At 45.3% G+C, this 18,429-nt stretch overlaps 1 protein-coding gene across 3 annotated transcripts in view; it reads right to left on the bottom strand.

The window, feature by feature from the left end:
- pals2b (protein associated with LIN7 2, MAGUK p55 family member b) overlaps window positions 1-18,429 on the bottom strand; it is a 44,036-nt gene that overhangs the window by 23,482 nt on the left and 2,125 nt on the right. For 2 of the 3 annotated variants that reach the window (XM_063185356.1, XM_063185355.1), the window contains exon 1: window positions 1,186-4,429. In XM_063185356.1, coding sequence (XP_063041426.1) covers window positions 1,186-1,279 — 94 coding nt within the window. In that variant the 5' untranslated portion in view covers window positions 1,280-4,429. Of the gene's footprint in view, window positions 1-1,185; window positions 4,430-7,998; window positions 8,084-18,429 lie in introns of those variants that run through there. The other variant, XM_063185358.1, reaches the window with a different exon arrangement.

Consider the following 18,429-nt stretch of genomic DNA (forward strand, 5'->3'; position numbering starts at 1 on the left):
CTTCTGAGAATGAGAGCCCTCTACGGTTCATTCTAGTTTTTGCCCTGCAGTGGACTTCAGGATAGGAGGTCGTTGCCCTCTTCGCCTGCTTTGGGATTAGGTAATGAAGCAAAACCATTTGCTCTGCCACATGACTTAACATCTCAATGGAGAAACAGATGTTGCATCTCAACACAACGTGGCCTGTGTAAATTAAGGTTATTGTTATTCTATGTGCTAAATTTGCAAAGATTGTGAATCCCACTTCATCTGAACTTAATCCAAGATAGTAAATGCATGTTTTGACATTGAACCTCTGGTGACTATGCGACATGTCCAAACAGTGGTGCAACACTGTTGGCAACCGCTACTTCTGAGAAAGTTGCCAAGTCTCTGTGAAAGACACACCAGCCTGTGTGGATAGTCAATACTACTAGCCCATGTTTTACACAGTCTTTAACAGCACAACTGCAGCTATTCGAAACCAATAAAATGCTGTTCTTAAAATCAGTGCCAGCAACAGTCAAGAGATAATTTCCAGAGGCGTCAAAACCCCGGTTCAGGGCCCTGCTGTGGCCTAACGCTAGGGCACTGGGTTACTACGCCGGCGACCCGGGTTCGATTCCGGCTCGGGTCATTTGCCAATCCTTCCCAAACAAACATCAGTAAAAAAACCCAACTAAATAAAAAGAAAACCCAAGGCAAGACTGTTGAAAGGGGGGTTTTGTCAGGCTTACCAGATAAACCTCCACTTTCAACAGGCTTTGCACACCACAAAATCAATGCAAAAACCACATTAAACATTAACACAGAAAGCCACAGTCCTTTAAACGGTGAAACATCGGCCAAGGCAATTGAAGGTCAACATCCCCCTACCTCTATGTGCAAAGACAATAAAGACAAATACCAAATGCCATGTCCCTCTTAGCCTCCAACACCATGACAAATCACCTGCGAATGGTGCAATACTCAACACCAAACACAGAAGAGGTCCACTCTGAACAAGACGGGAGACAAAACTCCTGCCTGACTGCCAAGCCACGGTAAGTACCCAGACGTAAAACTGGGCCAGTGTCCTCCAGACTTTGAAGTGCAAAGCGAAACGCATTGTTCACCAAATAATAAAAAAGCAGAAAAATTAAGTCCACCAGTGTGCAGTGATCCTTCTTGTTTCCCCAGCATCATCCCTTAGTGTCTGTGACTCACCTGCTGCGCTGAGCGGTGCCTGCAGTCTGGGCCAGCCAGACGCTCCACTGGGATCCTCTCCATCACACAAACTCTGCTCCAGCGCCAGCACCATCTTGCACTCTCAACACTACTACGGCTTCACACATACACACACCGCAATACGACTTCCGCAAAACACACACTCTTAACACAGACCTGTCACGCACACACACACACACACACACGCGCGCACACACCTCGGCTAACCACGGCAGCTGTATCTCTGCGTCCGCTTGGACAGATGGAGGGAGCAGAGTGGGGATGGGAAGATGGCAGAGGAGGAGGCAGACAGAAGAGGCAGACAGAAGAATACACAAGCACATACACGCATACACGCAGTGCAGAATACACAAGCGCGTAGTGCACAGGAAACTGTATCAGTGATGAAGGGCGAAAACGGTCACAGAGAAGCGACCAGAGGAAGGATAAGAAGAGCCGTGAGAATGGGAGACAGAGAGGGGAAACTAAAAATGGATGGATGGCAGAAGACGAAAGGAGAGAAAGAAATAAAAAGAGAGCAAGAATGGAACGATTGACAAGAGGATATGAGGAGGAGAGAGACAGAGAGAAGAAAGTGAGGAAGAAGGGAACTTAAAAATGGAGAGATGGTAGAGGAAAGAGAGAGAGAGAGAGAGAGGCAGAGAGCGTACAGGAGTGGACAGCTGATGACCACCGGGTTGCACAGATGTGAACAACAAATCCAGTCAACGCACTGGCTTTAATACTAGGCCACCTCCCCCCAACACACACACACACACACGCACGAACGCATGGACGGACACACACACCTCCCCTATGATGTAGGGGCCAGTGCAGTCCTTATGTAAGGATTCTTATGTAAGTGCGTCCACATGAGAGTGTGACAGTGAACTCCATGTCAACCTGCAAACACACTGTGCGTTTACACCATTTTTGTGTGTGCTCACACACAGACGTTCACACAAACACATACATACTGTACATACATACACACACACACACACAAACTTCCTCGCTTGCTGGTCAATTCTGTGAACATTGACACGAGTGTGTCAATCTCATGTTACCGTCTTTGCACTGTCTTCCCCCCCGAAGCCTTTTAACTGCATATTCCCAGGATCGTAAAGGGAGGGGGGCATTCCACTGCTTGTTAAGTAAGGTACATTCCCAAGAGCCATGTGCTAGAAGAACTAAAGTGAGAAGCTGCATTTACTACTAATACTTGCAGAGAAGACTTGACCCTAATGGTTAAGGTGGTGGAGGTGGTCTTCAGAGGGTTGCATGTCTGAATCCAACCCTTGCCTCTCCCTACACCTCCATCCATGGCTGAAGTGGCCTTGAGCAAGGCACCTAACCCCACATTGCTACAGGGACTGTAACCTACCCTGTATATAATGGTAAGTCGCTGTGGATAAATGTGTCAGGGCAGTACTACTACTAGAGAGTGAATTAGGTTGATCTCTCCATAATTAGAGGGTAAGCTATACAGCCTTTTACATTTTACATGAATTAGACGGTGGGCTAGATTTCGTAGCTCCTTTAGAACATGAGTTTCGTTCTCACTCTCGAGTGGCAACTTGATTTTTCTAATATGACCTCCTGACAATATGTAAAGCAATATTCTGGCTGTTGCCACGCTGAAAAGTTGCACGTTGATCTTAAAAAATAACGAAAATAAAAAAGACTGGGGGTGACGTCACATAATGCACAGTCAATGGGAAGTCTCCGCCCCTCAAAGTTGAAAAGGGAATATTTATCCGCATATCGGGCTTTTTTCATAGGCAGATAATTCACCTAATCATTGAAACAACGTAGGCATTTCATTCCTGACCATTTTCCTGTTACTGGAAAAAATAACACAGCTTGCATTTCTTTACTGACACATAGTTTTTTGGCGAATTGATCTACCCCCGTCACCTCATTGCTCTATTGCTTTGAGGGAACAGACCTGTCATCTTTTTGACATTTATCTCTCGTTGCCCAATAATGGTCAGACAGTCGAACACTAACAGCGAAAAAGAGCACTCCTGAAAGTTTGAGAAAAATATTTTTTTTTTGCATGTAGGGCCTACACAACAAGTGAGCCCACTTACCCCCCAACTTGTCATTTTTTGCCATGAAATCTGACGGTTCCGGGTAGCATGCACGCGCTAGCTGTATTCTGCCTCGTTGACTTTGCATTGACGTGACGTCACTCGGTCGGCTAGTTTTTCTTGTCATTTTTATAAATCAATGTGCAAGTTTTGAGGATGGCAACAGCCAAAATATTGTTTAATGGGTTGTCAGGGGGTTATATAAGCAAAAATAAAGTTGCCACTCGTTAACACCAACGAACTGACAAGATATGAGACTGGGCCCACCACCTAAATATACTGGTACACCGAAACCTGTTTTTTTTAGGGGAACCGGTTTTTGGCTGGAGTATTTCCATATACTGTGGTAAGTCATGAATTCCTTTTGCAGGAATTACAACCCTTTGTCACGAGTATGCGACCCCAATCCCACAGGTAACCCGAAGTCCTGTCATATGTCTTTTATCTCTTTTTGGGCTACCACCAGGTTTTTTACATATTTATTTTTGTACTTTTTAGCCTTTCACTGAGACAGGACAGGCAAAGACGGTGACAGGAAATAAGTGGGAAGGATTACGGAGGGAAATTATTACGGAAACGACTTCAGGCCAGAACCGAACACGGGTCACAGGTGTAATGGTACAGCACCTTAGCCCACTGAGCCGCGGCACCTCCAGGCTACCAGGTTTTCCACACCCCACTATCCTCTTCGTAATTCAAACTATGCCACCTATTTGGGAATGTAGGCTAGTCAGGCCTACCAGCGAGTCACCCCGTGTTAGCTTTATCTGGGCTAGAGGCTAAAGTGTCTCCTTCAGAGCACCCAGCAGGAAGCCGAGCTGCCAGTGCCCAGATCACTCAACAGCCAGCCAATCAGTGACGAGCATGTGTGCCCACTGCCCAGCTAAAGTTGAGGTGAAGGCGGGTTGTATGACGGATCACAAGTCAACGCAGACGACGTACACGCACGCACAAACAAGATGGACGCAAAAACTCAAACATACAATTTGGTCGACCCAAAGGACCACTTTTCAGCTTTTGCCATTTTAACAGGAACTTTTGATCCCTGCATGTATAGATAAACGTGCACGCACGCATGTGCACATGTGCGCACGTACCCACACATACACACATACATACTGGTGCACACGCAGAGATGAAATCTAAGAAGATCTGCTCGCGTGCCTTAATCCCCCTCTCCCCCACTCCCCTTTCCTCTCCCCCACTCCCCTTTCCTCTCCTCTTTTCTCCCGCTGACTGTCCGTCCGCCATTCCCCTCCCCCACTTCTGTGCATTCTCTAAATCCAAGTGGGATTATAATCTTCCCTTAAAAGCCCTGCAAAATTCCATCGTAGACCCAGCTTGCCCAGATTAAATGGTCCAGTCCCCGCCCACTTCATCACACACACACACACACACACACACACGCACACGCACACACACACACACACACACACACACACACACACACACACACACACACACACACACACACACACACACACACACACACACACACACACACACACACACACACACACACACACACACACGCGCACACGCACACACGCACACGCACACACACACACACACTTTCATAGTTAATGGTTTAATAATGATCATTTAGAGTCCGAAAAAAACAAGAAATCAGTTTTTATGACAAATTAAAGCCAAAACAATTTGACTGTAACTATGGGGAGTTAATCCAAACATTTCAAACTGATTACATAGTAGTAGTAGGCAGAGACGTGATGCTACTCATTGGCCCGTTGGGTGGACTGTTATGCATTTTTCCCACATTAAGTACCTAGTAGTGACATGGATGAAAAGTGAAGTTACTAGGTGGGTATTTCCAAGAAGATGCTTCAGGAGCAAAGCAGGGTAAGTCAACCTGGAGCTAGTGGTAAATCAGATAGTAATGTGAAAGAACACGAAAACTATGAGGGAAAAATATCTGCATGTTTAAATCCATTTTTCCCTTTTTTCTTTTAATGGCCGTTAAACGAAAAAAAAGGATTGAAGTGTGCAGACATTTTTCATTCACAGTTTTCGCGTTTGTTTGGCACCTTTTAATAGCAAGTTTGATTTAATTTTTTTGAGTACATATCAGCTAATAATATAAGAGCAGGAGTCTTCATTTTCTCAACACAATATCTGGCGGGTGCCACCTACTATTAGCAGGTTTACCACTTTCTGTGGGTTTAAGCTAGCCAGGTTTATCGCTAAACCATGTTCTTGGAAGATGCTGAGTGGAATCCCCTAGCTAGAAGTCATGGCCTTGATCTCCCTACGAACTCCTGACCTGTCCTCCACTTCACACCAGCAGAACATTTGAGGACAGCGCAGGTCCAGGTGATGCTATACTACACCAGAGAACATGGATAAGGTAGAAATGAATCATAGGCATACTTTTCAGGGACAGTATATGCCGCTTAAGGAGACCGTCCCCAGGTTGCCCATCAAAGAATTGTCAGAATATAAATACTGCTACTTTTTTGTGTCATTTTTAAAAATGTATTTAATGCCTGACTGTGTTCATTCTACGGAGGACTGTGTGCCTCATTGAGAAGCTCATACTTTGTATAATGACAATAAAAGGCTCTGTATTTGTATTTGTACATGCACGCATACTGTACATACATGCGTGTATGTGCATTATGTTTGACCTGCCTTGCAATGTGTGTAGTGTGAAAGTTACAGTAGCCTAGTTGCTAGCACGATAATCAGCTCTGTTTACATCTCGAAGCCAGAGGACTCCAACCGCATAACATAGCAGTCTGTAAATGTAGCTGTATTAACCAACAGCATAGTCATGGCTCTTAGAAGGGAAAGTGTAATATATGAAAAGGGTCACTCCCATTGGCTTCTATTGTACCGCAAAAAACGTGCAGTTCCACCTAGATGGCGACCATGGGCAAGTGATGACTGGGAACCCTGAATGGGGGTCAATAGGGCTAAATGCGAAAATACTTTTTACTCCAAATTTCAGTCATCAACCTCATAAATACAAGTTTCCTGTTAAGAACTATGGTTGGTATTATATAAGAGGGGGTATTTTCAAGTTCTCTGGGTGTTTAGTTTTATCACCTAACCAGGGCGGGGGGGCAATCAATATTGATGGAGGGGGCAATCGCCATTCCGACATAAAGCCATTCCGACATAAAGCCATTCCGACAGTATTTGATTGTCATTCCGAGCCATTCCTGGTCATTTAAACATTGTTGCAAGTGCTTAGAGGCGCGTGAACAACGTTCTAACTCTACTGACATTTGTAACAATGTTGCGACACAAGCAGAAAGTGGAGAGAGTTACAGCGCAATTACAGGGTCAGTGCATCATTTTGTCACGGTCCAAATGCCCTTAAAGGTAGGGTCTGAGATCTTTGGAAAAGGTTCCTGCAAGCTGGAAGAATGGTTCCTGCAATTAAACGTCAATGTCGGAATGGCGGTATGTCGGAATGGCGGCGGTATGTAACCAACCAGGGCAGAAGATTTCGAGCTGTCCTTGCTGGCATTCTGCTAATGTATAGATTTGGCCTCACAAATAATGCTTTCTGACTCAGTATAATCTAGAGGCATATTCTTTATTATAGTCTAGTTTCGAATGTAATATTACTCTTTCGGGCCAAAAAATGCAACAAAAACATTATTGTAGCCAAGTTATTGTTAGGCAGCTCCATTGAAACCCATTTATTTTTCACTTGCCCACGATCGCCAAGCAGTACCACTCGGACAACTTCAGTCAGCGACCCTTCTCATTGGTTATAAATTATGTGGTCTTAGCTTTATATTAGCCGTCGTCCCAATGTCTAGTGTGCGCCCTTTGAAGTGCGTCAGCCTTCGTAGTTGCACCCAGTGATTGGATACTCTTTGGTGAACTCTGCAGAGTATCCAATCACTGCCGTGACTAACTAGACTGACACACTACCAAGGCTCATACACTTGACATTGAGAAATAGTCAAGGTCATGTGTTTAGCTACATTAGCTGATGACATCGCTACTACCTGTGATCATGGCTGCTACTGGGTGGGACATTGGCTGTGAAGTACATATGACAATCACACAATCACATTTAATTGTCCCTTACCGTTACTCTCCCCATCTGAAAGTTAAGATGCTCACTGACAGTCTGATATTTTAACACATCTCTTTGTGGTCATTAACCACACGCACGCAGGCACGCACACACACACACAAGCGTGTACACACGCACACTGTACACACAGTGTCTTTTCCTCTGATGGTGTAGTACCCAATCCAGACTAGAGGAGGAGTTTAAATTGGGCCAGAGCCATCCAGGGTTCAACACCCTCCTCATTCTCACCTCCCCTATACAGCCAGCCAGTGCTGCGTTGAGCTGAGCTGAGCTGAGCTGCCTCTGCCACAGTGCAGTATTTATAGCAATACATTACCGCCAAGTATTGATGTATTGGCAGAGCAGCACAAGCCATTTAGTCACGGCTCACGTTTAAGTGACAGCAGAGTCTTTTAGTGTAAAGACACTATTGGGACAGCTATAGGACAGGACACACACAGATATACAATCACTCACAGTTATGCGCACACACGCACGCACACACGCACGCACACACGCACGCACACACGCGCACACACACGCGCACACACACGCGCACACACACGCGCACACACACGCGCACACACACGCACACACACACGCACACACACGCACACGCGCACGCACACACGCGCACACACACGCACACACACTTTAATTACTTACCTGCGTCAGACAGTGCCCTAGACGCTTGGTAGACCCTTTTATGAGCAGATCATCCGGTGCCCCGAATGCCAAGAGACAGGGGAGTCTAGAGAAAGGAGAAAACACAGAACACAGGGAGAACCGTACCATTAGTCAACAACACACACACACACACACACACACACACACACACACACACACACACACACACACACACACACACACACACACACACACACACACACACACACACACACACACACACACACACACACACACACACACACACACACACACACACACACACACACACACACACACACACACACACACACACCCCTCAAGCTACAGGCAGGGGGGTCTAGAGAAAGGAGAAAACACAAGAAAAACACAGACAGACAGACACACAAAGGTGAGTTTAGAGAAAAGGAGAAGACATGGACATGGTAGTAGTGACATGTTAGTAGAGTAAAGTATAGAGAAGCAATTATTAATCCCAAGGGAAATTAAGGTGTATAGTAGTAGCATATATAAATACACCATACACAAGATTACACACACTATCGCAAATATAGAACATGTTTTAAAAACATGGTAACATGTTACCATATTAAGCTTAACATACAATTTTTTGTTGTTAGTCAACAACATGAGGAGAGAAATGCACATTCTATTCTGTGTCTGCAGCTCCCTCTCAAAGCCTTTTTGCGCGCGCACACACGCACGCACACGCACACACACGCACACACACACGCACACACACACGCACACGCACACATACACGCACACACACACAGCAACCTGTAGTCAAGTGCACACAACAATCTGTTTTGTCTGCTCTCCATTCGTTTACACACACTCGCGTACACACACGCACACACACACTCCTTGCACAGGCTGGAACTGGAATGAGATCTTAGCCATTGCACAACCACTTCAATGACAGAGCCCCATTGTGTCTGTCAATTCATTGACTCATCTGTGCCCACACACAGGCGCGCAAGCGCACACGCACACACACACGCACACGCTGAGGGGGAGAGAGAGCGAGAGAGAGAGCGAGAGAGAGACTTTGACTTTTAAAAGCCTTTTATTATAGATTCATGTAGCTAATACACATAGCTCCCTAGGAGCTGCATTTAAAAAGACAAATGGAATAAATAAATAGATAAACAAAAAAAGATTACGTCTTATATTCCATCATGCTATGTTTACAGGCACCCCAAAAGGAGAATTAAATTCAAGCGAGAGAGAGCGAGAGAGCGAGAGAGAGCGAGCAAATCTCAATCCTGCAATTTCTAGCATGCAAAAACAGCACATCTCTTGACAGCAGTGGGCACTGTGGTTTACAGTACGCATCCACAAGCCCTAGTCCTAAACACCGCTCATGCTCCCCACACCACACACATAACACAACACAAAAACACAAACATCAAGATGGCCACACCTTCTGCACGGCTTTCCGCCAACGTCTGGGCCCAGAGTGCATCTATAATTCATGCATGTGGTCTGCTGCAGCATTGTCCCCAGCATCTGCTCAACATCTCTTTAGCGCCGTCTGTTCTCAGGTCTGAGGAGCAGGGGCGTAGCAGTAGTTTTTGGGCCCTAGTATGTACAATCAGCCCCCCCAGCCATATATCTTCATGAATCGGACTGTGTGTGGGCCCCCTATATACATGGCCCTGGTGACTCAGTCCCACTCTACCGCCCCGAACGACACCCCTGCCGGGGAGCATTCCAAGAACATGGTGTGGTGACAAACCTGGCTCGGTTTATGGCTATGAGGCGGTATATCTGCTAATAGACAGCCCACAGCTGTCATTTAGATAAGAAATGAAGATCTCCAGGTTCTGGTATTAGATGATTTACCACTATCTCAAGGTTAACTTAACCTGGATTACTACTTATCCAGGGTCCTGGCATACTCCCCTGGTCAGTGTGTGTGCACAGGCGTGTGTGCATGTTTTTCTCACATTATTCATCTACCTGTTCGTGTTCCTTTTCCCGACCTCTGCCCTTTGTGTGTCTTTCTGTCTGTAGCATCTGTTAAACATCGCTTTAGCATTGTCTGCCTGAATTCTGGTGTGTGTAAGTGTCTTTCTGGTGTGTGTGTTTTACAGAGTCTGTCTGCAATGCTGGAATACTTTGGATAGATTCTTATTCTTATTTTGCTCTCTCTCTCTCCATCTTCTCTTTAGCACTGTCTGCCGTGTGTGTGTGTGTGTGTGTGTGTGTGTGTGTGTGTGTGTGTGTGTGTGTGTGTGTGTGTGTGTGTGTGTGTGTGTGTGTGTGCATGTGTGCGTGTGTGTGTGAGTGTGTGAGTGTGTTTTACACAGTATTTCCAGGCAATGCCTGTCTACTTGGACGGGTTCTTTAGAATTCTACCAATTTGTTTTATTACCACTCCCCTTTCTGTGTCTCTGTGTTAGTAGTTAGTGTGTGTGATATCTGCTTAAAATATCTTTAGTGCGGTCTGACATCTGGTGTGTGTGCGAGAGTGAGTGTGTGTGTGTGTGTGTGTGTGTGTGTGTGTGTGTGTGTGTGTGTGTGTGTGTGAGCATGTGAGTGTGTGAGAGAGTGTGTGTGTGAGAGAGTGTGTGTGTGTGTTTGTGTGTCAGTCTGTCTAGCCATGGTGGTCTACTCTGGATGGGTTCTGTATCTGTGAATCAGGACCTATTCCATCTAACTATATGTACTTCTTTCTGCATCTCCCCTGTGTGAATGTAAGAATGTGTGTGCGTGTGTGTGTGTGTGTGTGTGTGTGTGTGTGTGTGTGTGTGTGTGTGTGTGTGTGTGTGTGTCAGAGACGTGCGCTCAGGGTAGGCAGGGTAGGCACTGCCTACCCTAGGATAAATTTCTTAAAAATAAAAAACTAACACATGTTTTAAAAACTATTCTTGAGAGTTCACATGCATAACAAAAACATTAATTTATAAATTAGCTGTTAAAAGTAGGCTACAGTAACCGGAGACCGATCAAAACCCCAAGTTATCGCACGAAGCAAAGTGCTCAGGCTTGGACAGGTTGCCATGGGAACGCGTCGCGCAGCCTTGGCTGGTAGGTGAAGGCTCAGCTTTCGAATGCCAGGCAGAGCCAGGGTAGGCACGCTTTGACTCTGCCTATCTTGCCCTCAACGCTGTCAATGTAGAAGTTGGCGCATGCGTATTATCTATCACAGAGACTGTCAATGGAGAGCAAAAGCAGAGCTTTTCGCGATGGCGGGAATACTTAAGCCAATCACAGCTGCCAACATGAAAAATTGTTACAATTCAGGAAGCCTTCGTGCTTAAAGTATGATAGCAACAACAGCTAGCAAGCTACGGCTTGTTCAAACTCTAGCCGTACAGAAAACATGGCAGTCTTTGGCGTTTTGCCTTTATTACAAAAAAATCCGAGAAGTAGCAAGAAAGATGGTTCAGATGACAGGCAATAGCTGAGCCGTTTGCAATCGCTGCATTGTGGAAATATTCAACATCAGATGGGTAGCAGCTTCAAGTAGTTTGAACACACTGGGACAAAATATCTTCATCATGTCAACCACCCCGGGCTTTTAATGGAACTAACTTGCATGGAAAACATACTCGTGATTCTGCTTTAAGGTAAGATTCATCTAATTATTAAGCTGTGGGTAGCCAAATTTTAACATGAACATGCTCAAGTTTGTCGTGGTGCCTTTTGTTGATGGGTCAGGGAGGTGTTGACATTGAAGATTGGTTGTGCTGTGGACACGAGTGGACTATGTGTGTGTTATTATGGACGCGAGATTGTTTTTTGAGCGTACGACATGACTTCATTTTCCTAATTTATTATGATGATGACTTAATACACGATGCGTGAGGTGTGTGGAGCCTGTTAGCAAGTTGACGTGCAGCTGTGTTCTTTTGAAGTGCGCTGTGTACGAGATCAACGTTGGGCTCGAGTGACTGGCATGGGTGCTCACCGCACTCAGAAATTGACTTGATTTGAAACACCTTGCACAACCGTTGCTGAAGTGTTTGAGAATACAATCACGCACAAGAATGAGTCTCAGAAGTGTTTTCGTTGGTTTACTTGATGTAGGCCTACCAGTATTTACTGTCTGAATGCACCGCCGCTCATGTTTGTTGAGTTCGCAAGCAACCCACCCCCTTGCCAACTTTCCTTCTTGTCTGCGAGTGTTTGATTAGCAGCACAAAATGCGTCAACGAAGCAGGAGCTGTTACCTAGGTTGGTTTATTGCTAAATGTTCGTTTCCCCTCACATGCTATGGTGTGATTCACAGTTGGTGAACTAGACATTTTATCTTCTAAACAAAGTAGGCTACACTGCCACCCTGCATCCTCCATGTGAAACACCCTGGCATTTGCAAACAGAATAAACAGAAGAGGAGCAAAGTCAACTGCTAAAGCCAAAAGTTAAAGCTTTCCCCCCAAAATGCTGTGATGTTGTAGCTTTCTAAATTATTGTAAAAATGTAGGCCTACAGGTCCTTAAATGTGTACAGAGTAGGCTATGGGTCCTTGAGCTACCAATTTGGCAATTTGACAAAAAAACAAACAAAACAGTCTAGCTGGCCTTTTCAACAAATTGAAATTATGCATTTTCACTTATTGTTTCAGATGTAAGGTCTACAGACAATGTCCAAATGTCTAATAGTTTAGCCTATTTACTTATTTAGTTATTAGAGCTGTGGTGGCTAAGCACTGATGGCATTTTATCTTATAGCCTACTTTATATTTACAGTATTTAGAGAAACATAGGCCTACTAATTTGTTGCACATTAAAGACCTTATCAGCATACTAGGTGAATAGGCCTAGTTGCCGATCCAAGCCATACTATTTGTTCAAAGTTTTTAGTCTTTTATAAAGGTTTTTAGCTGATAGTGACTCTCCAGATTTGGTTAAAATGCAGGAAATTGCATCTAAGAAATACATTTTTTTCTGGGGGAGGACCCCCAGACCCCGCGCTAAAAAATACACAAAAAATATTTATTTTCTATATTTACTGCCTACCCTACCATACCCCTCACTGCACGTCACTGGTGTGTGTGTGTGTGTGTGTGATTAGACAAAATGAAAGTGATTCACATTATGAGTCTCTATGGTCCAATGCCAGTCAGAATGGAGCTATTCCAGTCTAAATAGATGAATAGGGCTGTTCCAGGACGGTCTAAATCGGTGGTTCTCAACCCGTTTTTAGATGCGTCCCAGCATCTCTATAAGAGGGTCTGTCTGTCCGTCCGTCCGTCCGTCCGTCCGTCCGTCCGCCTTCAATTGTGTCTGAAACGCTTTCTTTAAATTGTTCCTTCCTGTGGCCACAGGGCGGCAGACTTGCCATTTTGGACCGGAGCGAATGCGTGCAAGCATAGCCTTTCCAGAGGGCCTAAACCGGATGCTAACGTTGGCGAAAAGTAGCCTAGCCACAGGCTAACTGACAAACGTGAGGCCAACAACTCAGCCGATCGTGATGTACGCCACAAATAGACCAATCGACCTCATATTTAGACACTACAATGTTGATTTCTGCCTTCGATTTTCATCAGTTAAGAAATCTAGCGTCGGATTAACACATTATTTACAATAGAGAATCTTTGGTAAAGCGAGTTGCCGCCATGTTTGTTTTCCACAATCACCCGGGTAGAGAGCTCACGTGCAGCATTCTGGGTAATTGAGTTTCACTGCTTTGTGCCTTGACGGTGAAGCTGGTATTGAAAAAAAGTCCATAAGCGCATGATTCACCCAAACGGTTTTATTTATTTATTATTTGTCGATGTTTAGATTCTTTCCCACATGCACATACTGCTGAAATGGCGTGATACTAAAGGTTGTTAGGCCTAATAAATGTCTGGTAATTTGTAATGTTCACTTCATCTAGGCTATGTGAAATTTCAAATCATAGCCTATGGTTCTTTTCCAAATCCAAGAATGATGATAAGCTTATTATACCCTAAACTGCAAAAAATAAAGCCATGTCTCGCCATTTTGCTGCCTTGCTGCCTGCCACAATATTTGGAGTGTCCATGATGACCAATAAACAAAAAGTACATCCCCGGGGGGCGTTGACAGAGGAGGCCGGGGGGGCGTTTGGGGGGGGAAATGGCATAGTTGGAACTGGCATAGAGGGACGCATCTGTTGTCCGCCTGTCGGCCTTGTTGAAGGAACGCCCGCTCCTGACCTCATCACAAGCAATACCAATGTCCCCTGGGGGGGCACTAGAGCCCTTGTTGAGAAACACTAGTCTAAATGAATGAAGCTGCTCAGCTCTGTTGGAAATTCCTCTCACACGCTCATTTGCCTACATTCCTGTGTGTGTGTGTGTGTGTGTGTGTGTGTGTGTGTGTGTGTGTGTGTGTGTGTGTGTGTGTGTGTGTGGACAGGTGTATGTACAATGTGTGTTTGAGTGAGAGTGTGTGCAGATGTGTGGCTTGGTGTGCATACAGCATTTGTGTGCGTGTGTGCGTGTGCGTGTGCGTGTGTGTGTGTGTGTGTGTGTAGCCTGGTCTGCATACAGTATCTGTGTGTGTACAAGAGAATGTTTGCATGCATGCATATGGAGGTGTGTGAATTATGTGTCTGTCAGATTCTGCAGATGTGTGTGTGCGTGCATACAATTTTGTAGTGTGTGTGTGTGTGTGTGTGTGTGTGTGTGTGTGTGTGTACGTGTGCCCACGCTGATTTGATAAAGAATGTTAATGGCTGCAAAGCCATTCTGTCTGCTGCTTATCCAATTATACACTTCAAAGAGCATGCCACACCACCACCACACACACACCACTTCCCTATCCTACCCAACTCCACACACACACTACCCCCCCCCCACCACACCACACCACACACACACACACACATACCACACCACACACACAGACAGACACCACACTCACACTCACACAAACTTCCACCACTATCTACGTACATAGTACTACTAATGTGACAAGTGATAGTTGCAATGGCTGCTGTTGAGGCTCCCAAGGGAGCACAGAGGAGAGTACTGTTCAGCAGCATGCCAAATACAGTACATAGCCTACAGCACACGCTGAAGGTGGTGGCCATATTATTATACTTTACACACAGGAGGCAACAGGCCACAAGCAACAGGATAAATGGGAGGAACTAGTCTACCACCCACAGTACACACACACACACACACACACACACACACACACACACACACACACACACACACACACACACACACGCACACACACACACACACACACACACACGCGCGCACACACGCACACACACACACACACACACACATGACTGTAACCAATAGAGACAGAGGGGGTGGAGCCAACCACATTGGTTGCCAAGGGGCCAGTGGACAGTGTATGTCAGGGATTAACAGGGATCAAAGACTGACAGTGTGTGTGTGTGTGTGTGTGTGTGTGTGTGTGTGTGTGTGTGTGTGTGTGTGTGTGTGTGTGTGTGTGTGTGTGTGTGTTCTTACATCACTCATAACTGTACAGTATAATGTAAAGTGAGTGACTACGGAGGGAGGGGTCGATGATTACACACGTCATCGCACTGCACAACATGTCTTCACCTGACGTGACTTGACATCTAGTACTAGTTCTGTAATCACAAGAGCATGTTTCAATGGAAAAGCACCTTCGCCCCTCACCTAATGGTTCAAGCACATTGCAAGTAGCAAACTCCATGAGGCCAAGTTTCCTCAATATTATTGCATGTTGTTGAAGACAATATTACACTGTACTCAGGGTGTAGGCTAAATACACTGTAACAATGTGTGGTTACTGTAACTATACAATGGTTTTTTTTTACATCTAATAGACCAAATAAATTAATTAATTCAATTCAACAGGGACCAGTAGAAGAACAAGTGAACAATGTGACGTGCAACGTTTAATAATCTCTAATGCTGCTTTGCCTATTACACCTTTTCTCATGGTCCTGCAGACATTTGGTCTTCATTAATGAAATGCTGCGCCTGGATGGGTGTTCTAGCCAATGTGGGCGGACAGCCAAAGCTCGGGAGTGTGGATCGTTATCTAGACCCGAAAGAGTTGGGTTGGTGCATTTGTATTGGATCTCTCGTCTGGCAAGCTGGGCAACAACATAAAGTGAAAAAAAAACGCAACTAAAAAACCCTTGCCAGACAAATATAATTTCGGCCCCCAGGCAGGTTTGTCTCGTTTCCTTGGCTATTAAGAGTTCAGAGACTGCTGCTGCTAGACATACCTCCTGCAGAGTATTGTAAAAACATTAGCCTGCTCATTGGAGCTTTGTCTGACTAGCAAGCAATCTCACATGCTACTCACAATCTCCCGTGAGCTGTGTCCATCACAGGCCTTTGCATACTGCTGGGTGAAGCTACAACCAGGATAGCGTACGCGAAGTGACAGGAATCCAAACAATTGTAGCTCGCTCACTTGAGTCACTATTGTTAACCTGAAATGGGGAACGAATATTATTGCAAGACGTCTCGACTTCAGGAAGAACAGGGTTGATTTGTGAAGTTCTGACAGGTATGGCTTGTGAAGTTCTGACAGGGATGACAGTCACTTTGATGCGCACACCACCGCATGATTATTATGATTGTTTGGGGAATACAAAAACCTCTGTGTGGTTGGCTGATGATGTGCCATGACAAAATGTATCTTTTTTTCTAGTGAGTGCTGTGGCGCAATGTGTAACACACCCGTACCCAGCATTCAAAATTAACACGCACCAACTGGCCAAATGCTGGTGAAAACTCCAGTTTGGCTGGTAGAAATGAAAACTTAACTTACTAAACACTTTGATCCATTAGTGAGTCTGTGTTGGGCTAGTAAGATTAACACCTACTAGCCATTCTGGCTGGTGATGGGGAAAAAAAATTGGAGCCAATATGAGGATCCGGGTTCGGGTGCAGCCTGAAGTCAATTCGCTGACTTCCCCGTCACATCCTTACAGCCCTATCCTATCTTAATTTAAGGTGCCGTGCAACACCCCCTTTCACCCCCAATTACCCCTTTCCAAGCAGCACGGCCTATAGACCCATGTCACCTGTTAAACCCCTCTCAAACCCTTGGTTTCCCATAGATTGACCATAGTCAGTGGCAAAAAAGGAAAGAGTCTACTATTCTACCGTAGCATGTTCTGACCCTACAGGTCCTGCGTATAGAAAAAAATTTCAAATGACAAATATGTGCCATCTTCCTTGCTTACGGTTTATTTGTCTAGCATGTTGCCAATAAAACAACTGTGGCTCTTTCGTGGGCGAGACAGGTACAACTTCACATCACTCTTGTGCTTTCCTGAGTCAAATTGGTACAAGAACAAAGGGAGATTCTAAGAACAGTTTGTCCTGGTTTCTCCCTGGAAGACGGTGTGTGTGTGTGTGTGTGTGTGTGTGCGTGTAAAATTCTGTGTGTTTTTGTGTGTGTATGTTGTGCTTCTGAATGTGTGTGCGTGCGTGTGTGTAAAATTCTGTGCGTGTGTGTGTGTGTGTGTGCGCATGCTACTTCTGTGCGTGCCTGTGTGTATGTGCGTGCCTGTGCGTATATGTCTGTGTGTGTGTGATGTGTGTCAGTGATAGTTAGTGTCCCTCCTCTGTTTAAATGTAGTCCTCACCACGTTCTAGGCCACACTCCTCCCCCTCTCCCCCGCCATCTCTCTCCCTCCCTCCCTCACTCACTCACTCTCTCTCTCTCTCTCTCTCTCCTCTGAATAGCTGGAAATTACTCACTTTCTCTCATTGAGGTGGAGTTTGCAAGGAAGCAGCAGACCCACAGGAGCGCCCACAGGCCAGAAATGAACACAAACACATACACTGACAACCAACTAACAATGTTGCACTGTACTGTACTTGTACTGTCAATACACTGGAAGGTTTAGAGACACACATGGCACTGTGTTGAGATTAAGAGTGTCTTGGTCTTGAGGAGCCCATAAGCCAGAATGGGCATGTTTTCAGGCCACTGGGAACCCAACAAGGTCATTTGTGACATGTGTACACATGTATTTATATGGCAATGTGTGTTTAAGGAGGGTTGTTTGGTAGTAAATAATATAACCTGACCCTGCAACACACACACACACGCACGCACACATACCTCTTGAGGCTAGTATCACTAATATTTTCATTTATTTCATTTATTTTCATTTATTCATAGATTGGGGGGTGGGGGGGTGACTGGATGCAATGCAATTCCACACATTGCATAGCATCACACACACACACACACACACACACACGCACACGCACACGCACACGCACACGCACACGCACACGCACACAAATATGCATGCATACACGCACGCACGCACACGCATGCACACAAACACATAGGGGGCTAGATGTAGGTCAAACTGCATGGCCAAGTGCCCAAGCATAAGAGGATTAGGGCCAATACGGGCAAATACAGCCTCCACTCCGGACGACACACCACACCACACCGCACCGTATCGCAAGGACCGCATCCATCAAAAAAGCAATAATTATCATCAATGCAATAGCAACAATAC

This window comes from Engraulis encrasicolus, chromosome 20 (genome assembly GCF_034702125.1).
Source record: "Engraulis encrasicolus isolate BLACKSEA-1 chromosome 20, IST_EnEncr_1.0, whole genome shotgun sequence".
Lineage (NCBI taxonomy): Eukaryota > Metazoa > Chordata > Actinopteri > Clupeiformes > Engraulidae > Engraulis > Engraulis encrasicolus.